This window comes from Aspergillus candidus, assembly GCF_002847045.1.
Source record: "Aspergillus candidus strain CBS 102.13 unplaced genomic scaffold BDW47scaffold_60, whole genome shotgun sequence".
NCBI lineage: Eukaryota > Fungi > Ascomycota > Eurotiomycetes > Eurotiales > Aspergillaceae > Aspergillus > Aspergillus candidus.
This window is the reverse complement of record NW_020194065.1, coordinates 83,464-108,904: the sequence shown is the minus strand read 5'-3', so window position 1 is coordinate 108,904 and position 25,441 is coordinate 83,464. Positions and strand designations below refer to the sequence as shown.

Sequence of the window (25,441 nt, the reverse complement as noted above, 5' to 3'; positions counted from 1 at the left end):
AAGAAGAAGGAAAATATAGACCCTTCATATATATCCAACTAATCGTGCTTATCTACCCAACCCCTCAGGTATAATATATACACAAGCAAAGCTCAACTACCTAGAATCGAAAGAAATTAAAACGCCGACTATCCATCAGTGGTAAGTAAGTTTCGAAGGGAGCCTACGACTCCAACTGGCTTCGAGAGATCAAGGCCCTGCTCCCTGTCGATTGACCTCCTGGATCCACTTCCCACCCAAATCCTTCAGCGTGGTTACCAACTCGTCGCTCTCGTCGAGCGCAGTCACATCGTCGCCGCCCCCGATGCTCTTCCCGTTAACCAGCACATTAGGGACAGTGCGGCGACCGGTCTTTTCGGCCACGATAGTCTGCAGTTGTGGTCCTAGCGGGTGTTTGTCAAGCTCCACCACGAACGGCGCGGGCACAATCGAATATCTGTTCAGGAGAAGGAATTTGGCGCGTGCGCTAAACGGACAATAGGATTTGGAAAAGATGATAACTGCGTAGATTGCATTGTTAGCGGTCTAGAGTAATAATGCGACGGGGACGTGACGTACTGGGTGCTCGCTTCAAAATAGAATTGAGCTCGGTCTTCGCGTCGCTCTCTCCAGGCGCGTCGTCCGTCTTGGGAGTATCGTCCGCCTGAGGAGTCTTGTCGTCCGCCTGAGGTGTCTTGTCGTCCGCCTGAGAAATCTTGTCATCCGCCTGAGTATTACTAGGCGACTCCGATCCTTGCTGTACCGGGTCGTTGCGATTCTTGGGAACAGTAATCTTCGTTCTCCCCGCGATGGAGATCTCCTCGGTATCATCCGGGTTCTTAGGCGTCGCAGGTCTCATCGTATCGTCATCGATCGGCGGCGGCTTTTCAGCGGGCTTTCTGTGCGCCGGTTGCTGTTTCGCGGCTGTCTTCTCCAACTGCGCTGCCTCCTTTTGCGCCTCGATGGCGGCCACAGTGGACTTGTAAAACCTCTGGTTCTGCTCCTGGTGGCTGTCTCTCTGAGAGTGCGGACCGATCACGTTAGGCGGCTGGTTTCGACGACATATCCAAACGAGGGGGCTGGCTCACCGAGTAATACAACGCGATCACGATCAACGTAAAGACGACGACGGCCAGCAGCCTCATGCGCCGTTGGGACAGCATGATGAACGGGTATTTGCCGAGGACGGTGTATAGTGGTCAGATTTCCTAGCGAACCAAACTCAACGGTTAGAGTGCGTCGTCCCTCCTTATATACCATGCACGCTTGGGCCCAAAACACATTACCTACCTGGTTGTTTCACGCATCGAAGTCGCAGCCTCGTGGGGTCGACAGATCATCGGCGCAAGCGGAACACCAATCACAGCCGAACATGGATTGCGCAAAGGCGAAATCAGGATACGAAACAAGAAAGCAAGTAATCATATATATGTATTATATATATAGACAACCGTCGTGATGCCTCAGCGGTACTCCCGCTCTTAAAGGTCGGAGGGAGATTGAATCATTGATTGAATGATGGTCGCGCGTGGGGGTGGACACTGGACACACCCGGGGAGCCAATGATCCTGAAAGGAGCGGCCCGCGTGTGCGCGCCTAGCTCGGCCAGGAGGTTTGCTCCGTAATTGGTTACGCCATGGATTGATTTACTCCTGCCAAGTCAACTATGGAGATGGGATATACTGATGTCTACTTCTACCAAGGGTATACAACCTCAGCTGTTGAATATCCTTCCTAGGTTCAGTCACGCCAGATCAACTACTCTAGTGCCGAGAGACAGATAAAAAAAAGATCTTGATTATGGATTATACTAGGAAAAAAAGTTGCTCTAATCGGGTATTGCTAAAATGAAATGACACTGATAAACGAGGGAGTTTTCACATGATTCAAGGCATGATCTAGCCCAAGGTCCATGTGTCTTACTTGGAGCCACTGCCCATGGCATCGAATCCATGCCAGACTTCCCCGGAAGAAATAAGAGTAAGAATCCGCAGAACCAGCAGCGGTGGAGCACAGCGTCTGCGCAACCTGCCATTCTGTATCAAGTCCAAGGTTATGCGGTTGTCCCTATGTTTGAATCATAAGGCCGGGTCGCATCCCGGTAGTCCCCCGGCGCCTGCCCTGGACGACAATCATCCAGTCTTCCCATTCCTTGGCGATTTCCATCATCACATTGCCCATCACGGACGCAGATGCCATCAATCCGTGTCCCTCGTCCTCGAGAACCCGGACCTCACAGCGTCGCATGGTTTGGCCAAGCCATCGGACGTTGTCCACCGGGACACGGGTATCCCTGCTCCCATGGTGGATGACAACGTTTCGGGTGATATCCACGTAACGGAAGCCAATCGGCTGGTGACGTTCCAAGCACACGAGCAAGTCAACTGCCGGGTTGGCATTGCTGGTAGCTAGTTCCCAGATCTTGTGCGTCAGACGATTGTCATAATCGGATTGGCGCTCACGCTCGTCGGAGACCCCCGTATTCTGCCCGAAGGCTTCATCTTCCTTGTCGCGGGCCTCGTTGGGTATATTTGGGGTTCGGACATTTTGTAGGGCCTGGAGGTCGGCGCCTTGTTGATGGATCTTCGACTGGAGTTTCTGGGGTCCATTGACGTCGGGAGCCGCCGAGGCAGAGGCATCCTTCGCGGCCCCTTTTCGCTTTGATCGCCGGGGCGATTTGGGAAGACTGGTCGTTATACTTGCGCTCGTCGCGCTCATGAAGCTGGAATTGGCTACCTTTAAGAAAGAGGTCGGTAGCGCACGGAGAATTCGCTGGGAGTATGGCACGGCATTGGTAGGGGCGGGAGATTTCTGCGAGCCAATGCTCGACAGCTGCGACGGAGGGATCCAAGGCGCAAGGAGATGGATACGGCCCCGGATATGCTGTGGGATCCTCAAAGCCGTTGCCAACGCGTAAATGGCACCAGCCGAGTGCGCCAAGATCGAAAATTTAGTTACTTTGAGATAATTACATACGATAGCAACATCGTCTGTCCCAGTTAGTCAATTCGGAGGATGTACCAAAGAGAAGGGGGGGAGAAGAAAGGAAAAAGGGTTCTTACCTGGCCAACTGAGAGGGTTCCCCGACTCATCCACACAAGGCCCACTCTCACCAACGCCAGGGCGATCCAAAGTGATCATTCGAAGCTTGAGGGAACGCGCCAGTTCGTCGTAAAAAGCCATCAAATATCTGGTTAATCCCATTCCAAGGCAGCACAGAACTACGTGCCCCCTAGGATCTCCCACCTCGGAGAATGCGATTGTACGGCCCGTCGTGGGATGGGGGACACGTTGAGTCAGTTTGGGAGATTGTATGTAGTCGAACACCAAGTGGTCGATGGAATCGGCGCTCGACGGGCGATAATCCCCAGCCACACTCTGACCGGTGGGAGTTGGTCCAGAGGGCGAGCGTCTGTGGTTTCGTGGAGGTGTAGATGACTCCACGGATTGTCGGGCGCGAATCATGCTAGCCTGGTCGCATTTATCAAAGGAACCCCTCGTCGCAAACGGCACGTTGGCTGGTTTCGAGACAAGTGGGGAGCTAGTTTTCGTCATGGATCTGCATTTACCAGTCATTACTGCTGGCGCTGGAGCGCTCTCGTCGAATGTGTATGAGCGATTCCGTCGCGCTTCGGCTGGACCGACGCCAGCACCAACACCGCTGGGGTTTTGCGGCGGTCGAACCGGTTTCGGGGATGGGAGGTGCTTTGTGGATATTTCAGGACTATCGTCCATTTCCAGCTCGGTCTTGATTTTCTGCTGTTGATTTTTCAGTTCTTGGATCCTCTTCGTCACCTGTTCAGCTTCACTTCCGACGCCAGCTATCCCGCTATCAACTTTGGCCTCCCTGTTGCTGCCTCCCGACGGTAGTCGACCATGACGGGAGCCTTTGCGTTGCCTGGAGCTGGAAGAAAAGCTGTGTCGCAACGATGATTCACGTGCGGGGATAGCCCTCCCACTTCCAACACCCCCGGGGGTGCTTGGCGCACTGTCGCATAAGCTTTGGAACGAAGAGCGCTCTCTGTTAGGTGAGCTAGGCGGAGGCTGTCTCGATGAGTCCGTGGAGTAAGTTTGCCGTCCTTCCTCTGCCACGTTCGCCATGGAGTGCATGGAGCGCAAACTCGCGCGGTTCCGCGGCATGTTCTGCCTCAGGCTATCGTTGTAGCTATTCGACTTCCGTAGTTTTTCCGACTCTTTATCTTTGCCGCACAGAAATTCCCGCGATGGCTTTTTGAACAGGCCCAGCGGGGTTTTTAAGCTTTTCCTAGATCCTGTCGAGGCGATACTAGCGGCGGTGGATGCGCGATGGCCTGGCTCCGTCGAGATCATGCCAAACGCGGTGTCTTCATAGCCCGCCTTGAACGAGGTGTAGGAACCCCTGGACGTCGGCCTTCCCGGGGACGGGGGCGCCGAGAAGGCAGATTTGAATCTGGGCGATTTGGGCGACTTGGGAGACTTGGGAGAGGGCGGCGCCCGGGCCATGCGAATGATGGGGGCAGCCGCAGCATCGTCGGGGTGCAGAAACGGACTATGCGGGAAGTCGACCGCCACTGGGGTCGTGGTGTAGGTCACGCCAAATCCATGCTCGCTCGGTGGCCGTTGTTGGTCGGGAATGGAATGTGGTTCGGGAGGGATATAGATGGGGGTTGTGGGGTCGGTTTCCGAATCAATGCGCGGGCCACTGTCAAAATGCGATTGGAGAGGAACAGAGATGGTCGAAAGCGAAGAGATTAACGAGGATATCACTTCGGGGGAGCCCTGGTCGGTCACCGGACTGATCGAGGGTTTTCGGGACGGGTTTCCCTTGCGACGACGCGACAGGAGGGCGGAAGATGCCTGGAAAGGGGCATCAAGCTTAGACGCCGACGAACTCTCCGCGTGATCCATGGGGTAAAAAACCCTTGACAAGGGGGTGGGATTCTCAAGCCCTGTCGCAAAAGCTGGCGCTCCAGCCGGAATCCAATTAATCACAGACAGTATGCGCAGGCGCCTTTACTGGACATTTGCATGGTCCAGTCCAGTCAGGATTGAGGGAGGGGGGCGAGCGGAAATCGGGAGGTTGCAGGCCCGGTCGTCCTTGAGTGGTGGTTAATCTATAGAGGGTCGGGGGGGGGGGGGGAGAGTTGCTTTCTGCATGTGCCAATTAAGAGAAGCAAAATAATGAAACCAGGATCCAATCCTGTTGAGCCCCTTGCGATATGGAACGGAACTCCCTTGCAGGTAATATTTCAACTGAAGAAAAGAACGAGGGGGGCAGGGAGAAAAAAAGAGGGTGGTCCGTGTAGGAAGGGATCGCGCATTTGGAGGAACTAAAAGAGCGTAACGAAAAGAGGGAAAGATTGATTGAATAAAATAGGATAAAATAAAACGGATAAAACCGAAAAAGGGAAGAGAACAGAAAAGGAGGGTTCTAATCCAAGATCGGCCTACTCAGTCAAACAGAGATAGTTAGTAGGACTATAGAATGAGGGGCAGGAGGAGAGACTAAATAACCTCCGAAGACCTTAAAATGTGTAATTAAAAAGGCAAAGAGAGCGAAAAGACAGGAAATATCAAATAGGAAGAGATAATAGCAGAAATCACTAGTATAGGAAGTTCAGAATCCATCATGAATCTAACCTGCTGCGTTGAAACTACCGAGGTTTAGTCGGTCTCCAATTATCCTCTATCCACATCTGTACTGTCGTCTTATACGCGAACCACCTGGAGTATATATCTTCATCTTGGACTCCTCCGACCATGGAGTCCCAGATGCCAGTGAAAAAGTCAATGAAAAAGAAGAAGGAAATCAGAAGAGCGAAAAAAAAAAAGAGAGAGGAAAGGGTCCAAAAGGGGCCAGTCATTGCTTGATCTGTAGGTCAGATATGGGTCACGGTGGGCTTCCCTGCCTTAGTGTCTGGCGGTTCTCTGCATTTGCATCCACTCATCGATCTCAGACCCAAAGTCTGACAAGAACTTCCCTCCGCACGGTTCGCAGATCCAAATCCCAAGGACTCAGGTTGAATTAATCTTACTCACGGCACGGACACATCCAAGCTTCCGATGCCAATTTCCACCAGGGATTTGGCGACACCAATCTGTCTTTCATGCCCTTGATGCCTTTCAGAGGCAAGGTTCGTTCGCTTTGGGAGTCGAAACTAGGTCACGGGGACGAGATGACAATCCCATGACTGTATATCACCAATCTGCGTGGAAAAGGGAGTGGCAAGAGTTGACACGAGGATGTCCTTGTGGTCAATTGATACATTGCGTCGCTCACAACATTGGAGTGTGTACACTGGATGGACTCGACAATTGATGTTACCTAGATAGGTAACAAACTCGAACCCACAGAATGGTATCATGGTAGACAGACTCAATCAGGAACAACAGGGACAGAATCCGATTCCACGCCGACCCACCCGCTTTATCTAAAACTGGAAAAGTTGGAATACCGACTACAATTCGATCGGTAGGGCATAGACTGATGGATCCCTCATCCAATGAGCGCTCTCAGGTAGGGCTTTGTTTCATCAATATCTCCGTGTTTCGAAGAATTCTGGGCCATACACACAAGTGGCATCGACCGTCTGATTACGTGTTTGAGTTATATTTGAAGACCACGAGTTCAGTCTCTGAGAGGTCACCCGAACCGTGAAAACTCAAAGTTGAAATCGATGAAGAAGCGAAAGAATATATATATCAGTGTAAGCATTGTCCGTTTCTTTCGTCCTTGGGTGACAGTCCTGGAGCGACAGCTTGTTGTTATACGTATCGAAGGAGCATTAGTATACGGGGGGATCCCACCATAATGCAGGTCAAGACTATTGCTGGCACGATGTATGTCTCCGTAAGACCTGAATATAGCCATGTGCTACCGACACTTCATCAGTAGGAAGCCGCCAGAAATATAAATATGGACAAGTCTCGAACGGCATTCCGCGACTGTCTGAAGGATCCACTGATACCAGTCTTGGCGTGTTTGGTGATAGCAGCATGGAAGCTAAACTAAGAACAATCGCCCAACCACCACGTTCGATCTGTCTTCAACTAATTTGGGCGTGTGACTTGGCAACCAAGCACCTTCATCACCACCGCTGAATCTTCAGGAATTGCCCCCCTCACACCAGGAAGCCTACTACCTTTTATATTACCAATTCCAGCCCTTCCAAAACGTGTCTCGACCGGCTTCCGTCACCCTGCGGTGACTTCGGAGCTAACACGACCCCCAATCGATACCTAGGTATGCGGTGACTTGCAACCCCCGCCAAGGAACATTGGTCCGCTATGGACGCATATCCCGAGGACTATGTCGTCCACAATCTCCCTTTTATTCTCCTTTCGGGTCTCGACGCCGGTTCCGATGGGGACCAACACTCCGACTATCCTCTTCTCCACAGGGGAGACCCCACGATCGATTCGGACTTCCCACCTTTGACCGGACCGACCGCGGAACAATTGCGACAGGCCTTTTTGGAGGAGGACGCATCCCGAGCCCCATGGGAACGGCGCAATGAGAAACGGGCGCCGTCGACGGGGGTGGGATATAAGATCAAGAGTGTTGGACGGGTACGTGGTGTTGCATACATAGGTCTCACAACAAATTGCCCCTCACCCTTCATGCCCGCAACATCTTGTTCGTTGGTCGTGATAGTTATCACAAAGGCCGAAGTTCCTTTCTTAGCCACCTCTTGGCTCCGGATGTCCAGAACAAAATTCCTGGCGTGGACTCGAGTGCTAACGCCTGGATAGTCCTACAGACTCCCCCCGCGCAAAGCTGACCCGCCCCCTGCATCGCCCCCGACGAGCCCCAATGCTAGCCCCGACAATGGTGGTGGTCATGGACCACACTTTGTCCTCCACTCGCCAATCTCTCCGTTGACTCCCAGCTCCCCGACCTTCCCGGATGGGCTTCTCACGCCGCTTTGGGTCACGAAACACCAGGGTCTTGTTCCTGCCGTGGTGATCAATTTCTTTCCCTTCTGCCAGGATCCCAATATGAACTCGTTGCGAGACAATCAATTGAAGATCGAGATCAATGGGTTGAAAAAGCAATGGTCTTCGTCCGGGTACAAGACGCGGTTTCTTGTCGTCCTCTTGTCGGAAGAAAACAGCGGTGCCGTCGTCGAGGAAGCCGAGGAGCGGATAGCGAGTATACGGAGGGCAACAAACTTGGACCAGAAGTCTATCTTCCTTCTGCCGGCCGATGCCACCCCGACGGAGCTGAAGGAGTTTGTGACGTCTCTCGAGTCCCTATTGCATCCAGTGGTGATGGACTATTACCGGGATCTTTCAAAACACGCTAGACGGAAACGAAACCGAAGCGCCATCCCACCCCCAACAGCGCCGCCGACAAGCGGAACATCTCAAACGTTGTCCCTCCAAGGGTGGAATGTCCGGTACGAATTCAAGCTAGGAGTATTTGCCGAGTTTCGCCAGGAGACAGATGCAGCTCTGAGGAACTATGAAAGCGCATACGAGACTCTGTTTGGCCAGGAGGTTTTCGAAAACATACCAGGGTGGAGCCCGAGATTCAACGATGCGCGCCTTCTGGCCGACTCTCTGGCCGTAAGAATCATTCGCTGTTTGCTCCGCTGTGGCCAACCCGCGGCAGCTGTACGGTCGTGGAACAACCACCGCAGATACTCGCAAGGCGTAATCAATCGACGAGGAAAAGGGACGAATAACTATGGTTGGGAGGCTTGGGAGGCTCGATGGTCAATGGTGATGGCGCAACTCATCCACCAGGCCGAGATTTCTTACTTTAGACTTGGTCCATCCCAGGACCAGTCCAGCGAGCAGTACTCGATCTACGTACCACGCGAGAAGGCCCAACCCCAGCATGGCATAATATCGCCCTGGGAGCATCTACATCATGAAGGATACTGGCTATGCCGGTCGGCGAAACACACCATGTACAGACGGGAGCTCGCCGAGAAGATCCCGGTCGAAGATCGGATACCGCCGGGGCAGTCTCCAGCTTCCCAGATAGCGAGCAAATCCTACCTCTATGACACCTACCTGGTTCCAGAGACCCACATCGAGGCACCACAAGCGGGCGTGACTGGATTCGATCACTCGCCGTTGATATTGGACGCTTTGAAGGCAGCGTTGGAGGAGTTCTCGAAGCGTGGCCAGGTACGGAAGACGGAAATGATCAGCTTGGAGATTGCGGAAGAATACATGCGAGCTGGTTCATGGGTCGAAGCATACGATATCCTGCGGCCTTTATGGCCGACCCTAACGTGGCGACGTTCAGGCTGGTGGCAGCTGATGGAAAAGTTCGGCTGGGCCCTCAGAGAATGCGCCTTCAGAGTGCATGATAGCGGAATGATTCTGCAGGTGGATTGGGAATTACTCAACCGGGGTAAGTATTATCTATTTGTTGGTCTATTTGTTGGTGCATGTGTACCCCATCCTGTTAGCCTAACATCTCGTTTCGCTTCGCTGCCCCCTTTCCCTTTGGCAACACAACCACCAACACCAATTACCGAGTATAACTGACGCATTTTAGCTTTCCATGAAAAACCCGATTGGCAGTATGATATCCACAAGAGCCTTGGGGATCTTCCACCGGTAAAACCGAAGCCATCCATTGTACTAAATGCAAACGATGTCATTCCAAGCGGTAGGCACGCTCGGTTCAACACTTTGCCCGCGAAATAAGTTTTCTAACATACCTTTACTAGTCACCGCATCATTTGTGTTTTCAAAGTCCGAAGGAAATGTTGGCGAGCCTCTACAGGGCCAGCTCACCATCACTTCTCATACCCAAGCGTCTTCCAAGCCCATTCGCTTCTCCGAGGTTAAAGTTGTCTTTGAAGGGTGCCTTCGCCCTATCAAACTCCAGTCGGATCAGAACACAGAAGCCGACACAGCGACTCCTTGCACAATATCTTCACCCACATTGCGGGATTCTAGCACCACGCATGACGGGCCTTTACAATCACCCACTAGTTGGTTAACGCCATTAGTGGGAATGGCAGATCTCAGCATTGGTCCATCTCAAACGAAAGTGTTCGACCTTCGGTGCATCCCCCGAGAAGCTGGAGAGTGCAGTGTTGCATCCGTCACTTTGTCCATTGAGGAAGATAAATTTGATCTTGCGTGTGCGATCACTGATCTCGCCCTTAGTGAGTCCTACTGGTGGCAGCAGACCTCCAAAGGTCCAAGTCGACGAAGGGTGGGCCAAGATCGTGAGATCAATCGGTGCAAAGTCAATCCTAAACCACCTAAAATCCGAATCACGACGCCGAATCTGAAGACTACGTACTACACCAACGAACGGGTGGTGCTGAAAATTGGCATTCACAACGAAGAGGACGAGGCTGCCAACGTTCAAGCGGAGGCTAGGTTGTTCGGTCCCCCTGAGTCTGCGGCGAAAATCACCTGGCTTGATGAGGAGCCGTCCTCGGAGAGCGAGGATTCGGAGAAGAGAACCCTTTCCGATAGCCTTTCGCACCTTGTTCAGCGGTCCATTGGCGTCATGGAACGCTCCACACAACGGGAATTGGCGGTTGTTCTTGGCGACACTGACGACGCATCGGACCATGAGCTTGAGATATCGGCGGTGTACAACCTTGTGTCCGATGTACAGACACCTGTCATTGCGACCACACGCGTCAAGTTGAGCATCATCCGGCCATTTGAGGCCAATTATGACTTCCTCCCCCGCATCCACCCGCAGCCGTGGCCGGACTTTTTCACTGCCAGTGAGGATCCAAAGTCGGGATCGGATCCCGCTGGTCTACAGCAACGGTGGTGTCTCAATTCGAAAGTGGTCTCTTTCGCCTTAGAGCCCCTGGTCATCGAGAAGATGACGTTGGTGTTACTCGGTGTGGGTGGCGGTGCCGTCTGTGATGTTGGGCCTGAGGCACTTGTCAGCCCGGAGGCATCGGAGATCCAACCGGAGGAGCTTCGGGAGTCGAACTTCCAGATGGACCTTCACAAGACAATCCTAGGCGACCGCCGAGCGACCGCCGTGAGTCTACAATTGGAAATCCAGTGGCGCCGTAGTGAAACCAGCGGCACTGGTGATGCCGCGGACTCGTCGGACGACCAGGTTACGGCGACCTCTACTCTGGCAGTCCCTCGGTTTGTCGTTCCAGTGGGCGAGCCTCGCGTGCTCGCTTCGTCGATCGCCTCCAAGAACCTTCCTGGGCTGATCCACCTGGACTACACCCTCGAAAACCCATCCATGCATTTCCTCACCTTCAACCTTGCCATGGAGGCCAACGAGAACTTTGCCTTCAGTGGACCGAAGACCGTGGTCGTGCAGCTGGTCCCACTCAGCAGACACACCGTTCGATACAATCTTCTGGCGTCCAAGAGAGGGTTGTGGATCCAACCGCAGCTCCTCGTCATGGATACCTACTTCAACAAAACGCTGAGGGTCCTCCCTACGGAAGATATGCAGTCCGACAAGAAGGGACCCATGGTGTGGGTTGACGCTGATGACTAGATAGAAGATCTATGCACCTAATTAATTGCAAGAACTACTCATACTCATCATATATACGCGACGTAGAGTACTGGTCCCTCGACGTCCTGCCCGTCAGATGCCCGCACCATCACGTGACAGACCTTATCACGCACGCCCAAAGAGGACTAGTCGGAGTCCGATCGCCGCCCGCAGCTCCTCGTTCCGTTAAGCGGAGAGACAATCAACTGAGTAACTCTACGGCGCTCATGCTGCGTTGCGCAGATTCATTCTCTCTCTTTCTCTCGTTTCCACCTGCGTGTTCTTCCTTTGACCCTACACACCCTTCATCTTATGTGGTCAAGCCTATGATCCAAATCTCCTACCTGATCAACCCACTTACTGCTGAAATCAAGAGAAATCAAATTGCCCCCGGAAAATAAACCTTTGCGGCCATCCGTCTTGTCCTCCATCGAACCACTATACCAACTTCCAATTGCTCATCCCATCGGCCACTATACCCCACATTCATCTTAGCTGGTGTTGTTCCAATTTCAATCATGGCGGCGCAGGCAGCCTTGATCGCCGACACAATTGTCGGCATGAAACGGGCTCTCCGGAAAGAGAATGACTGTATGTCTTGTCTACCCTTACCTTACGCTCTGCTCGCGTCTGTCGTTGCGTCTGTCGAGCATGCGTCCTTACATTCATTTTCTCTTATCAGATTCGGGACCCGATGACCCTATCACGCAACCGACGAATCGGGGGAATAAGATGCGAGCCAACGCAAAATATGTGCGAGAAGGGGCTCTTGGTTACATACATCCGGAAGAGCTCTTTAAACAGGTAGGCTTTTCCTTTCTCATCTTTTCCTTCTCCTCGTTATATTTCCCCATTTCTTTTGATAAGATCACTGTCTGCGCTGGACATGAACACGCTGGTTAAAGTGACCGCTAACGACAATATTTGCACTGCAGAAAATCGAACATGCCGGCTACACTCGCTACATTCTCCAACCCAACCCTGTACGATACGATTCTGAAGGTGATGAATTAGACGAAGATGATGAACATTCAGAGGCCGATGCGGCGGCTGCGGAGGAAAACCCGTTTTCTGAGATCGCGTTGGAAAGTGAGTGTCCCATTCCCCCGTTCCAACCTGTTCCGTTCTCCGATTCCCCTCACTTCTTTCGGTGGATTCATCTTTAGGTTGTTTATGCGCCTGGAGTTTCGGTGACTGACGGATTATATCTTGCTCTAGACTTCATGTGCCCTTTAAAACACCCATCGGAACTTCCCGTCCACCCTTCGCTTTCCCACGCTTATAAATCCAAGGCCCTCTTCAACATGGCACAAGCAATAGAGGCCAAACTACGTCAGGAACGAATACTTTTGTGGCGTGCCAGAAACCTTCATAGGCAATTCCTCGGCGACGAGCCGTGGATGCCCTGTGGCGCTGTGGAAACCGATCAAGACCGGCGGATCTTTGAGCCTCGGTGGCCACACATTGGGTCCGCCTCACCAAGAACTCAGTATGAACAGAACAAAGATACCCCCAATTTGGTCACAGAAGGCCCGAATGCGTCGGAGAACGGGATACAGGAGACGAAGTCGGTTGCCGACTCCGAACGCGATCCTCGGCCGGCCCAACACGAGGAGCGCCTAGCCGCGGAGAAAGATGTCAAAATGGCCGATGTCTCCACCAACAACACAGGACACGAAAATCATGACACCGTAGAAATGGAGAAAGCCCCCAAGTCCGAAGAAGTCGATACCCCGGTGGCGGACCTTCTTCCGCACCGAGAGATCGGAGATTCGGCACCACAAACCAATGACGCCATGATGGAGAATGCACACTCTGCGCAGGATAAGATATCGGTTCTAGATCGGGCTATCGACGGAGACGCAAAGGCGGACGCCAATGGAGAGCATGGCGTTGATGATGGCAAAGCTGATACAGGTGCCGAGGGCGCGCAAGGGGACGAAATGGACCTGGACGGCGAGGGGGATGGATCTCCGTTGGAACCCCCACGGCGCATGACGACTCGCGCGCAAGCCAACGCCGTGAACCCGCACCAAGAGAACGGGTCACCGTCACCTTCCTCCGATACATTGAACAGCCTTCCAACACCCCATCCTCTCTTCCTCGTGCCGGACTCTATCCGACCCGACCCCAACTTCGGCCTTCCTCCCAACGAAGCCGAAGAAACCCGCCGACTGCTCTGGTCCTACGTGCAGAAACAAGAAGAGACCGTGCGCGGATTCGAACACATGCTGAACTCCCTCCTCCGCGCCTCTCGCATGAAAGAGGACGTCTACGAGTGGTGCAAAGCCGAAGGCCACGTAGGCGAGATGAGCGACGGAGAAGACTGGTACGACCGCGAGGCACTGGGCCTCGCCGAAGACGAGGATCTCAAGAAAGGCGCAGACGAAGACGAGATCGAAACAGTCGAGGAAAGCCGGGCGGCCAACAAAAGAGGCAGACGACGGGCATGATGTGGTAGTACGGATCGCCAAGACATTGTTATTTCAGCTCTCTCTCTCTCTTGTTTCTTTCTTTTGCCCGGCCCATGTCTTTGTTCATATTTGAAGCCTATTTATTAGCTTGCTCACGTTTGGTCCACAGCGCAGCGCGGAGTTGGCGGTGTTTGGTTATATGTGCAGGCTTCTTGGATGTATGTAGTGGAAGTATGTATGTATTTTAGTTCGGCAGGTCCAATATATTCATCTCTTTACCCTTTACTGTAATCTAAGATGTATTTCCTTGAATATCGTCGGTGTTTACGAAACCACGAAAGACAAAATATAATAACAACAATGATAATCAATAAATATGAACATTGGCCAGGTAGTCATCTTGTTGCAGTTGGTCATTTACATATATAGCAGCAAAATCAATGTTTCTTATTTATATATCATGTTTCGCAAACAATTCGTTCCGCGTCACACCCCAACACAAGATCAATACCACCGGGCTCTCCAGCCACACAGACACACCTCCTTCTTCCTACTTATTCTTGTTGAATGTCAATCAATCAAAGGCTAACAGCTCCTCTTCTCTCCTCTCCTTTTCTTTTCTTTACTAACCACCCTCTATCCCAGTCTTCGGGTCGGATGACATCTGTCCATCAGCCGAATGGGTCTGACGGATCACGTGGATGTTGAAAGTCCAGGTCTCCAATGCCAAAAGGCGCTGCTTCTCATGCTCATGCAGACCATGTGTGGCCTCGAGCAGAGCGCAGAAGGGAAATCTGACCGATGTCGCTTACTGGGCCTTGCCGCCCCGCTTGGACTTTGCGCGTTCGCGCTCACGCTTGGCGTAGATTTCGGCGGTGAAGGGGCTGGAAGTGTCATCCGTATCAGCTATGAATGACAAATATATATATCGCTGATCTCGTCGGAAGAGAAATGGTGCGTGGGGCATAGAGCATAGGGCATGGGCATGGGCATGAGGAAACTTACTCCTCCCACTTCAGGGCGAACCAGTACAGGACAAAGACCCCAGCGGACAGAAGCACACCGGCGACCTTGCCCCTGTACAGGGCGACGCCCAAAAAGTTCAAGGTGCTTCCCCAGTACATGGGAGAACCGGTGACGTTGAAAGGAAACCCGGTAACCGGGGCATCCATCAAGATGCCGAAATAGTCACCCAAGTAGGTGCCGGTGACGCCGAGGGCCCACATGCTGGAGAGTACGAGGACGGAGCCGACGGCGAACAGGGCGCCGCCTAGGATCGGTTGGTGCACAGGGTCATAGTAGGGTTGGTCTTCGAGGGCCAGTTGGTAGATATGGTCGCGAACGATGCCCAGGGTGAAGATGGTGAATGCGAGGAAGTAGCATCCGTAGTAAGGGTTGTTACCGAAGATACGAGTCAGGAAGTGATTCCGATATTCTACAAGACGATACCGTCGGGTCCTGGTATGAGCCTTCTTATACTGAATCGCCGCCATTGACCGGGTAAAGGGCGGTCATCCGGAGGCTTTTTGGTGCGTTGGGAAATGAAATAGAGTGGGGACCAACCGGTGCGGGCAACAATGCTAGAAGCCCCGCTCGCGGGGGGGACGGTTAGCCAGGGACTTGTCAGGACAGATATACTGGTCCAAAAGGAATTTCCAACCCATTACTTACTTCCAGAAGATGGGATTGAAGGCAATCGACAGCGCACATACTGCAGAAAAAGGAAGAGAGAGGATTAGTGGAGGTCCAAAATTCACATGCGGGGAAAGGATATGGGTAATAAATCAGATCAGAAAATGACAATGGAAATGAGTACATTTCAAAGATGGCTGCGACAGATCCACAAAATCCGTGAGAGTGGCCATGGCTGGAGAGAAAGAAAGGAAGGATGTCGAGGAGATGGAGGAGGAGAAAGAAGTGAGGTTGAAGAGAGAGAGAGAGAGAGAAAGAGAAAGCGAGAGAAGGAAAAACAACAACAAGACAAGGAAGACACTAAGAGAGAATCCGGCATGACGTCTTCCTCTTCTCCACCGGCAGAACGGGGTATCATACAGTACATGACCGTGTTGATGATTTCGATTGTTACAAAGTTGTTAATTACAACCGCGTTATATACGTTTCATTACCGTCATTACTCCACCCAACGCTGCTCACCGCCCGCATCCCCAGACGATCCTCCCCCTCTCCATCTTCCCATCTTGGTATCTCGACATAAACGAATCCACTCGCGTATCTCTTCTCCTCTCACCTCTAACCTAGCTCAGGTCCGATCTTCGTCTGCATGGACCTGCTGTCAGAAAGGGAAAAAATATAAATCACATCATGTGTTTCTTGGTGCTCCCCTTAACCACAGTTATACATCACTTGGAATCTCATTGATGGTCATGGACCCGTCCGTCTTCCCCACACTGCGAATGCCCCGGGGAGAATGGCCTTGAAACGTCGCGATCTCGTCCTCCTGGGCACTGGTGCTTTCGTCTCGTGGGGCCTGGCCGTTAGCTGGCTCCCCATCCTTCGATATCTCGGCTGGGCCCTCGTTCTCGGAGTGTCGCTCTCTTCAGCAACGTTCCTGGCGGTCGTCGTCTTCAGTATCCGCTCGGCGAACGATCATGGCCCCGGTTTCCCTCGTCCAAAGAACCTCCCTGTCGCGTTCGTCGCCCCCAGTCGGTGGCCCGATGAGGCTCGCGGGGCGGTGGAACGTGCCTCGTACAACCCCTCTTCGCTCTATCCGCAATCCTTTGTTGTATCGGAAGGTATTGATGAACTGCTGATGCTGGTCACCCGCGACTTCATCTCGACTTGGTATCGGAGCATCAGTCCGAGTCCCGTCTTTGTGAATGAGGTAGATCGCGTGATCCGGACGGCCGTCGGGAATCTTCGTGACCGAATCCTGACTGAGGACCTCATCTCTCTCATCGTGTCTCGAATCTTCCCCATCGTGACGACGCACCTCAAGGAGTTTGACATCGCGGAGCGCTCCGTCCGGGGCCGCAATCTCACCCGAAATGTGACCGAGTCCGAAGAGCTGGATCTGGCCATCGCCGCCAAATACCGCGATGGTCGCTTGCACCCGGCCGCAGCTCTCTCCTTGTCCGACCCGCGACTCGTCGAGCAGGAATACCTCCGGAAAATGTCAATGGGCCTGCTGCCCCAGTTGTTCCCGGAGAGCGTGCTGAACAGTCGCATTGTCTCTGTGCTGATCAGGGAGATCGTGTCCTGCGGCGTACTTTTCCCGATCGTGTCCCTGCTCTCGGACCCGGATACTTGGAATCAGTTGATGGAAGCTTACGGCCGAACCGCCCTTCAAGATCGCAAAACCGTGCGGAAGCTTCGAGCAGCCCTGGATCAGCACACCTCGCCGGTCCCCAGGTCGAAACGCGGCAGCTACTTCCCTCGCCTCGCACCGAATGATTCAGAAAGGGCCTTTGAACGGTTTGTACGGGCGATCCGGCGCTGCAGCAACCTGTCCGACGCTAGACGCTTCCGCGCCCTCGTTGCGAGTCAGTTGAAACGGGAGACAATGGTGGAAGGACAGGACCCGACCTACCTGCGACGGCTCGAAACCGGAAAGAGGGTTTTGGATCAAAAAGTGACGAAGCTCTCCGCACCGAATGGCGATCATGCGTCGCACGCATCGGCGGTCGTGTCCCACTTCCGTCGTACGAACTCTTCCCCGCCCCACGAAGGCTCATTGGTGGACGTCATGCACGACACCGCCGGCCTCTCCTACTTCATGGAATTCATGGATCGCCAGAAGCTTATGTCCCTGGTGCAGTTCTGGATCGTGGTCGATGGTTTCCGCAACCCTCTGGAAGATGACTTTGGCGATGAGTCCTCTCCAAGTGCCATCACCTGGACTGAAACGGACCGCAACGACATAGCCCTCATAAGCGAAACCTATCTCTCACAGGCAGAGCTCAAGGTCTCGGAGGAATCCCGCCGAACGGTCCGGGCATTTCTCAGCGCAGGGAGCCGAGCCACGTCGGAGCAGTATCGCAAGGCTCGTACCGTGGTCTTGACCACCCAGTCTGCAGTACTGGAGGAGCTCCAGGGAGTCTACTATCCCAAATTCAAACAGTCGGATCTATACTATAAATACCTCGCGTCCGATGATGTCTCCTATTCGTCATCACTTCCATCCGCAGCCCCCCAGGATGGCCCCCTAGTTCCTTCGGAGGTGCCCGAAAGGCGGCCGCTGCCTCCCTTGATGAGTCGCACGCGCTCGCAACCCGTCACCAAGTCTAAGGACCTGCGGCGAGCGGCGGTCTCGTCAAGTGATGTACGGAGCATGGGCAATCTCTTTGACGACGATGAACCCCCCCGACGCTCTTTTGATTCCGATCGATCCGGTCCCTTGTTCGATGACGACTATGATACTGAACCCCTGGCGGCGTCAACGCAGAGTCTCGATCGAGACTTGCAGAGTAGCGAAAACGACCCGAATCAGAACCAAATCATCGAGAACATGGAGGCTGCATTGAACGACATCATAGTCAACGTCCCGAAAAATGGGAGAATCGAAGACTTGAAAGGCGGGGACGGTAATGCACCCATGTCCCCAGGCAATGAACGGAATCCCATGTCTGCACGCAGCTCAGGGGAGTCGGCTCGCATTGGTGCTCGCATGGACGATAAGTCTAAGCCGAGTATCGCCTCGCTAGGGCTGGTCGATCACCAATCGCGTCTTGGTGTATTCGACGACGATCTCTTCGCAGACCAGCAGAAGTTCATCGAGGATGAATACGAAGAACCCGTCGGAATCGGGGACAGGGACCCGGCTGACGAAGTACACGAAGCGGCCCCTGGCGACCTTGGCTTGACGGAGGCCGTCGAAGCACTTAATGTGGAGATCGAGAAGCTTGGATCCCAGGATGCGGTAGTGGACACGCTGACTCGAAAGGCGGAGCTCACGAACAATACAGCGGAGCTGAGGATTCTCCGGAAGTCAAAGGCCAGCATCCAGCGGGAAATCCACCGCAAGGAAATGCAACGCCAGCAGTACATTATCCAAGAGAGTGACAATAGTTTGTACGGACGGTCGTCTATCCGGATCCAATCCATCGTGGTGGGCAAGGAGGAGGACGGCCGGGAGTTTGCCATGTGTACGTGACTTCCCCCCCTGAACCTTTGATTTACGGCCGACTGATGTTCTCCCTATAGACGTGGTTGAAGTACACCGAGACGCTGGAGAACAGATGCCCGCTGCGTCCTGGGCGGTAGCTCGCCGGTATAGCGAGTTCCACGAACTCCACCAAAAGCTGCGCATGAGATATCCGTCCGTCCGCCACCTCGAATTTCCCCGCCGGCGGGTAGTGATGAAACTGCAGAAGGAGTTCCTTCAGAAACGACGACAGGGGCTAGAAGCCTACGTACAAAAGCTACTACTTCTACCCGAAGTATGCCGGAGTCGCGATCTCCGCGCCTTCCTCTCCCAACGAGCCATCATCCCACGCGACGAGACGGCCCCTCGCGAAGGAGACACCAAAGACCTGGTAACCCGAATCTACAACTCCGTCGCAGACGGCATGGACGACTTCCTCGGCAACTTCGGCGTCCTCGATCAGCTCTCCACGGCGGGACAAAATCTCATATCCGCCGCCACTAGCCACCAAAACCCTACCCCCACCGCAACCACAACCGCGACCACAACCACCACCGTCCCCTCCACCTCCGGCTTCACCACCGAAGACGCCGTCACAGCGGCCGAAGCCGAAGCGGAGCTCAGCGCCTTCGAAGACCGCGAACTCGAACCCTTCATCAAACCCATCTGCGACCTCTTCCTCGAAACCTTCGACCTCAACAAAGGCAACAACTGGCTACGCGGCCGCGCCGTAGTCGTCGTCCTCCACCAACTCCTAGGCGGAACCATCGAGCGCAAAGTCCGCGACGGCGCACGCCTCCTCATCCAAGACGACTCCCTCCTCCGCTACATCTCCCTCGCAAAAGACACCCTCTGGCCGGACGGCCTGCTGCGGGAGAACAAGACCCGCACGACATCTGAGCGTCTCAAGAGTCGCACGGAAGCGAGCCTCGTGCTAGCGACGCTTGTGCCGGAGATGGCGGGGAATGTTGTCGGAAGGGCGAATGCGCAGGGCGCTGCGAGGAGGATCTTCGCGACGTTGAATAATCGTCGGTTGAATACGCATTTGGTGTTTACGATCTTGGATGAGATTCTGTTGGTTTTGTTTGGGGAAGGGGGGAGGGGGAGGCTGTGATTATTAGTTTTCATAGGAATGCTTGAGTGGTCTGTGACTGGAGGTCTTGGAACTATGGGGGTGAGGGCACAGAGGGCCATTGTATGAATTATGTGAATTATGTAGTAATGTTATCGCTACTCAATACGCCCGCTTGATTTGAATAGTGTAGAATTCTGTACAAGGTAATCCCTTGCATTGATTGCCTACCTCTTTGTTGATAGGTTCGATGGACCTATATTGGCCCCAGAGGATCTACATGCTTGTTTACTAGGTACGGTTACCATATTGAGATGTGGTTTCTTGAATGCTGGGTACATATTAAAAGTGAGTGGAAATACACCTCGAAGACACAGTCCACTAGTGACAAGTGCACCTCGAAGATACTAGTGGGATACCCCAGGAACAGACGACTATTCGAACCGGCCAGAAGATGGCAGAAATGAAACAACAAGAAAAACTCCGGAGAAGAAAATGAGAGGCAAGACGAAAATAACACCAGCATCCGCTCCATGCTATGCCTCCCCTGCCTTCGGACGGTGAGAGACCAAGGAGGAGAGACATAGTCAGGCGTATGAATAAAGTAATGACAGCTTGGAAGTGATAGTCCGATATCTAGAATGCCAGTGAGAGGAAGCGCTGCTTCTATGCGTCACCCTTCTTCTTCTTGGACTTCTTGCTGCTCGTCTGCTGAGGCGGACCTTGCTTGGTCTGATGAACGATCAGGCTTGTCCAGGACTCATCCTTGTCCCACTCGAAACCAGCGAGGTAGGGCTTTTCCATTTCGTCATCGGCCTGTAGGAAGCGTGTTAGTGATTATCAATTGAGAGGACAACGGGCCGTGGCATACCTTCTTCTTGTATTGCTTGTAGATCGCGTCCAGCGCGTCTTTGACGGTGACACCTTTCATGTTACGAGCCACTACGGACAGCCCTAACGGGAAGTGCAGGTCGATCTTCTTGACTGGCGGGTTGACAAGATACAGTTTGAGAATGTCCGTGTCCTCAATCTTGCTGGGAGACGTGTTGAGCTTCCTGGAATTGGTTAGTAGGTGCCTTCAACCCATCGAGAAGGTGAGCTTACCATCCAGTCTTCTGCGTTTCGATCGGCAATGTCAACTCGATCTTCTTCTCTTCTACAATCCAGACTCGCATGAGTAGGGATTCTCTAAAGCTAAGAAGGATAGACTAACCTAAGTCCTTGATGTTCCAGATACCCCCCGCGGCAGCCGAAGAGGTGCGTCGATGAGACTTCTTTTCTACCTTGTCTGGGGCTTTTTCGTCCTTGGGGGATATCGACAAGCCAGCGATGGCGGAATCGACTTTTGTGAGTTCGGCAGACATGGTTGGATGAGTTGATAGGTCTGCGTTGAATGTGAGTACTACAGATGGATGATAGATTGAGGGGATAGGACCAGGCAGAGATAGAAGGAAGGATAGAGGAAAGGGGTCGATGTGAGAGGTAAGAGGGCAGATGATGGTGAAGACAATACAGGACAGGAGATGGTAGATGAAGCTTACTGGTGGTTAGAGACAGTGATGGATAGCAAGTGGTGGTACGAATGGAGATGGATTCAGAAGTAGAGAAGTAGAAGGAAGATGAAGATGAATGATGAAGAGGAAGAGAAGAGAGGAGAGAAGAAGAAGAAGAGGAAGAAGAAGAATAAGAAGAAGAAGAAGAAGAGGAGGAGGAGAGAGAGGAGGGGAAGGGGGTGGGCAGGTGACCTGGTCTGAATGGGACAACCAGTCCATCCATCAATGGTTCAAGAATCATTCCATGCGCGGTACCACTTCTGCTTCCTTACCTACTATAATCCCTCTACCAATGTCACTGTCTATTATTACCTCTAGATCTGCTACATCTACCGGTTTACTGTATTCCCTCAAAGATACTAAACACCCGTTTACTCTTAATTGAGTCGTCCAACCCTTCTCCATCAACCCATCACAGTATACAGTTAAACCACCTCCTGATGTTCATATAGGACAAACGTACCTAGGGCGGGGTTGAGACCTCATGCATGGACCATTTTGTTGATTGGACAAGGCCAGACCGCGATCATCCAACCGATGTAATACTTCCGGAAAGGCTGCATTGGGTGATCCGCCTGCCTCAGTGGAGAGGCACCATGATGGAGGGTGGGATCTCCGCATTCACATCACAACGAATTGACAAGTTGACATCACCAAACGTTTCAACCCCATGTCGCTTTTCCAGCTACAGGTCTACATCGGAGGAAGCTCATTAGTCCAGTCCAAGGTGGGTTTAGTCTGAGAGGCAAACATTCCATCCGGGACAGCCGGATGGGGAACCGAACCGATCACACGAGAAGATTGACGTCGAAGGAGGTGCTTCCTGTTGGCACTAGGAGAAGTACAATGGGGAACTTGCTTCTAGGCGGCCCACTCAGTGGCACTCACTAACGCTGCACCCCGCATTCCCACCCGGATCCACCTTGGGGCTTCCGTCTCTGGATCAGATCATACCAACCTATTTACCTAGCTATCATGCTATGACGGAGTATTTGACATGTTATGTTGAGAACCCTAAAAAATAGCTTTGGAGCTCTGGTACCGGTTAATCTTATATTCAACATATTCTTTTTTCCCTCTGTATTGAATAGATCGAAGATGTTGATGATATCATAACCCTGGATGGAATTCCTCCCACCGATTGGCGTGCAAAGGCATCATCTCACGTGCCCCTCCCTCCTTGCACCTTTGTATGTCCACACGTGACTAGGGAACACGTCATGTCTGTCATGCCATACATGAGATGCCTGTGCTATCCTTGCTCTCTCCTATCAGACCATGTCATGTCACCTCCTCCTGCAGTCAACCCTCCCGTGTGCGAAACCCCTCAAAATGGCCTGTTCGTGGTGTGATACTACTATACGTAGAGAATTCTTGATTAGACGGTCATTCCAAGGGGTTGATGGATGAAGGATGGCCCTTTTTTTAATTTATTTTTTCAAATAGTTCTTAGTTATCTGCTTGATCATTCTGATAATCCATCATAACCAAGATCACTTCTATTTTATAGACAAAGTAAACACTCAATCGGTATGGCTTCGATATGCCCATCGAGACAGGCACTGATAGAGATGATGGTGTTTGTCTGGTTTGTCTGGTTTGCAGGCGGTGAGAGTTGATGCCTGGATTTCAAGGGTCCAAGTCAGCCAAGGACAGAGAAAGTTCATAATAAATGTGCTAAAAATGTGCTGAGGCTCCAAGTGGTGCCTGCATTTCTCGTGCCGCGTGCCTTTCTCTCGCTGTCGCTGGGAATCCCTTCACTTCTCGCGTCTCTCGTTCTATCCGAGCGAGTGTTCCCTTCAATCCAACCATTCCCCTCTCGTATTTCGCTTCCTCTTTCCCTCTTCCTTCTCCCCTACCTGTTTCCTTTTTCCCGCCTCATTTTTTCCTCCCGGATTCGCCCTGAATCCCACCTTATCATATCCCTCCCGGCTGTTCGGTCTTCTAGCCAACCACCGTCACAGATAGCCCAAGAGCTTCCATTCAAATGTCAGGTCTCTTCGGCTCCGTCGGCGCCGCGTCGACGACAGCCGGTCAGACGAACACCACCGGCGACATCTCCAAAGACGTTGCCCTCAACACGCCTCCCGATGACAGCATCTCCGACCTCCGATTTTCCCCCGCCAGTGATCACCTCGCCGTCGCCTCGTGGGATAAGAAAGTTCGCATCTATGAAATCAACGACCAAGGTCAGAGTGAAGGGAAGGCGCTGTTCGAGCATGAGGCTCCTGTTCTCAACTGTTGTTGGTCTCCGGTGAGTTCGTCCCCAAGACTGTGATGGGCCGTCCACCTTCTCATCAATCGCTTTGCTTCCTGGCTGACCCGTGTTGCTAATCACCTCGCTCTCTAGGATGGCACAAAGGTGGTAGGAGTTGGCGCCGACAAGGCCGCCCGCATGCTCGACCTCGGCGCCGGCGCGACCGCGCCCGTCCAGGTCGCCGCTCACGATGCCCCGATCAGATGCTGCGACATGATCCCCAACCCGGCCGGAAACAGCCCCCTTCTCATCACCGGCTCGTGGGACAAGACGGTCAAGTACTGGGATCTGCGACAGTCGACCCCCATCGCGACGGTAGAATGCCAGGAGCGCGTGTACACCATGGACGTGAAGAACAAATTGTTAGTGGTCGGAACCGCGGACCGATACATCAACATCATCAACCTCGATAACCCGACCAAATTCTACAAGACCATGCAGTCCCCCCTCAAGTGGCAGACGCGGGTAGTCAGCTGCTTCGCTGATGCCACGGGCTTTGCCGTCGGCAGCATCGAGGGCCGCTGTGCGATCCAATACGTCGAGGAGAAAGATTCCAGCTCGAATTTCAGCTTCAAATGCCACCGCGAGACCCCCGCAAACCAACGCGACATCAACAACATCTACTCTGTCAACGCCATCTCCTTCCACCCCGTCCACGGCACCTTCAGCACATCCGGCAGCGACGGCACCTTCCACTTCTGGGACAAGGACGCGAAGCACCGCCTGAAGGGTTATCCCTCCGTCGGAGACACCATCTCCGCCACCGCCTTCAACCGCACCGGCAGCATCTTCGCCTACGCCGTGAGCTACGACTGGAGCAAGGGCTACTCCGCCAACACCCCGCAACTGCCCAACAAGGTAATGCTCCACCCTGTGGCCCAGGAGGAAGTGAAGCCCCGACCAGGCACCCGAAAGAGGTAGATTACGATCCAAGCAGACGGGGATATCAAAAACTGGCGCAGAAATGGACGGTATGGGCTTTGTGACGGGGGAAGCTTTTCACCCAATTTCAACACGAATTTGACAAATTATGAGAACGGTCTTTCTAAAGTGGACAAGATGGGACTTCCACTCTACTTCACCGTGCCCACCGTGAATGGGGGCTTCCTTCTCATAGTCTTGTCTTTTGTAATACATATTATCTATCACCTTGGGAATGCATATGAGCGAATTCGTTTGAAACCGGAGTCTCTTATGTTTCTGCAAGCCTATGGATGGGAACGAAGAGGGGGAAATGCTGGGAATGATGGATGTTTCTTCAAGTTAGAACAAATACTTGGAACACGGCTTGTCTGAGAGAAATTTCCAGCAGATTTTAGTTATAGCTAGTTATCAATAGAGAAACGTAGTCAGTGGCTCGTATATCAATCAGTTTGTTAGGATGGTATTCCATCCGCCAGATATTAGACTAGGAGTCGGAGTAGTTTGCATGTGGTGTAGTTCTAACCTGTTATCTTGGTCAGATCCTTCGGTTGAGTAGGTCTTGACCATATAATGATAAACTCTGGATAAGGCATAATCGTCACTTGTAACTTCATTTATCTGTCTATCGCACCTACGTCGGTCGTATCTCATGCTCGCCCCTTGTATGCATAACATAAACAACCATAACCCAAAGAATACCA

At 52.7% G+C, this 25,441-nt stretch overlaps 8 protein-coding genes across 8 annotated transcripts; 4 read left to right on the top strand and 4 right to left on the bottom strand.

Annotated features, from left to right (window-relative positions):
• Positions 1–7: 7 nt before the first annotated feature.
• Positions 8–1,476, bottom strand: BDW47DRAFT_111942 (glutaredoxin). Its single transcript, XM_024814062.1, has 4 exons — positions 1,270–1,476; positions 1,068–1,187; positions 559–997; positions 8–500 (listed from the first exon to the last, which is right to left on the bottom strand). Exons 2-4 carry the CDS (start codon positions 1,140–1,142, stop codon positions 190–192), a joined length of 825 nt encoding a protein of 274 aa, XP_024668613.1. The 5' UTR covers positions 1,143–1,187; positions 1,270–1,476; the 3' UTR covers positions 8–189.
• Positions 1,477–1,810: 334 nt separating this feature from the next.
• Positions 1,811–5,303, bottom strand: BDW47DRAFT_111941 (alpha/beta-hydrolase). Its single transcript, XM_024814061.1, has 3 exons — positions 5,107–5,303; positions 3,042–5,055; positions 1,811–2,969 (listed from the first exon to the last, which is right to left on the bottom strand). Exons 2-3 carry the CDS (start codon positions 4,864–4,866, stop codon positions 2,047–2,049), a joined length of 2,748 nt encoding a protein of 915 aa, XP_024668612.1. The 5' UTR covers positions 4,867–5,055; positions 5,107–5,303; the 3' UTR covers positions 1,811–2,046.
• Positions 5,304–7,027: 1,724 nt separating this feature from the next.
• BDW47DRAFT_76123 (uncharacterized protein) lies at positions 7,028–11,453 on the top strand. The gene is made up of 4 exons (XM_024819786.1): positions 7,028–7,527; positions 7,711–9,325; positions 9,473–9,586; positions 9,648–11,453. The coding sequence occupies exons 1-4, from the start codon at positions 7,246–7,248 to the stop codon at positions 11,417–11,419; spliced, it is 3,783 nt and encodes a 1,260-aa protein (XP_024668611.1). The 5' UTR covers positions 7,028–7,245; the 3' UTR covers positions 11,420–11,453.
• A 188-nt stretch (positions 11,454–11,641) lies between these two features.
• On the top strand, positions 11,642–14,103 carry BDW47DRAFT_111938 (RXT2 domain-containing protein). Its single transcript, XM_024814060.1, has 4 exons — positions 11,642–12,010; positions 12,102–12,223; positions 12,355–12,508; positions 12,638–14,103. The coding sequence occupies exons 1-4, from the start codon at positions 11,938–11,940 to the stop codon at positions 13,870–13,872; spliced, it is 1,584 nt and encodes a 527-aa protein (XP_024668610.1). The 5' UTR covers positions 11,642–11,937; the 3' UTR covers positions 13,873–14,103.
• A 156-nt stretch (positions 14,104–14,259) lies between these two features.
• On the bottom strand, positions 14,260–15,762 carry BDW47DRAFT_111936 (bifunctional phosphatidyl-N-methylethanolamine N-methyltransferase/phosphatidyl-N-dimethylethanolamine N-methyltransferase). Its single transcript, XM_024814059.1, has 5 exons — positions 15,650–15,762; positions 15,505–15,544; positions 15,397–15,413; positions 14,839–15,268; positions 14,260–14,717 (listed from the first exon to the last, which is right to left on the bottom strand). The coding sequence occupies exons 1-5, from the start codon at positions 15,696–15,698 to the stop codon at positions 14,642–14,644; spliced, it is 612 nt and encodes a 203-aa protein (XP_024668609.1). The 5' UTR covers positions 15,699–15,762; the 3' UTR covers positions 14,260–14,641.
• Positions 15,763–16,052: 290 nt separating this feature from the next.
• rgsC (putative intermediate filament protein (Mdm1)) lies at positions 16,053–20,123 on the top strand. The gene is made up of 2 exons (XM_024814058.1): positions 16,053–18,935; positions 18,994–20,123. The coding sequence occupies exons 1-2, from the start codon at positions 16,262–16,264 to the stop codon at positions 20,046–20,048; spliced, it is 3,729 nt and encodes a 1,242-aa protein (XP_024668608.1). The 5' UTR covers positions 16,053–16,261; the 3' UTR covers positions 20,049–20,123.
• Positions 20,124–20,315: 192 nt separating this feature from the next.
• BDW47DRAFT_111931 (uncharacterized protein) lies at positions 20,316–21,702 on the bottom strand. The gene is made up of 5 exons (XM_024814057.1): positions 21,548–21,702; positions 21,220–21,390; positions 21,111–21,162; positions 20,878–21,061; positions 20,316–20,822 (listed from the first exon to the last, which is right to left on the bottom strand). The coding sequence occupies exons 2-5, from the start codon at positions 21,368–21,370 to the stop codon at positions 20,673–20,675; spliced, it is 537 nt and encodes a 178-aa protein (XP_024668607.1). The 5' UTR covers positions 21,371–21,390; positions 21,548–21,702; the 3' UTR covers positions 20,316–20,672.
• A 1,660-nt stretch (positions 21,703–23,362) lies between these two features.
• sonA (putative nuclear pore complex protein (SonA)) lies at positions 23,363–25,162 on the top strand. Its single transcript, XM_024819785.1, has 2 exons — positions 23,363–23,813; positions 23,910–25,162. The coding sequence occupies exons 1-2, from the start codon at positions 23,547–23,549 to the stop codon at positions 24,735–24,737; spliced, it is 1,095 nt and encodes a 364-aa protein (XP_024668606.1). The 5' UTR covers positions 23,363–23,546; the 3' UTR covers positions 24,738–25,162.
• Positions 25,163–25,441: the final 279 nt, after the last annotated feature.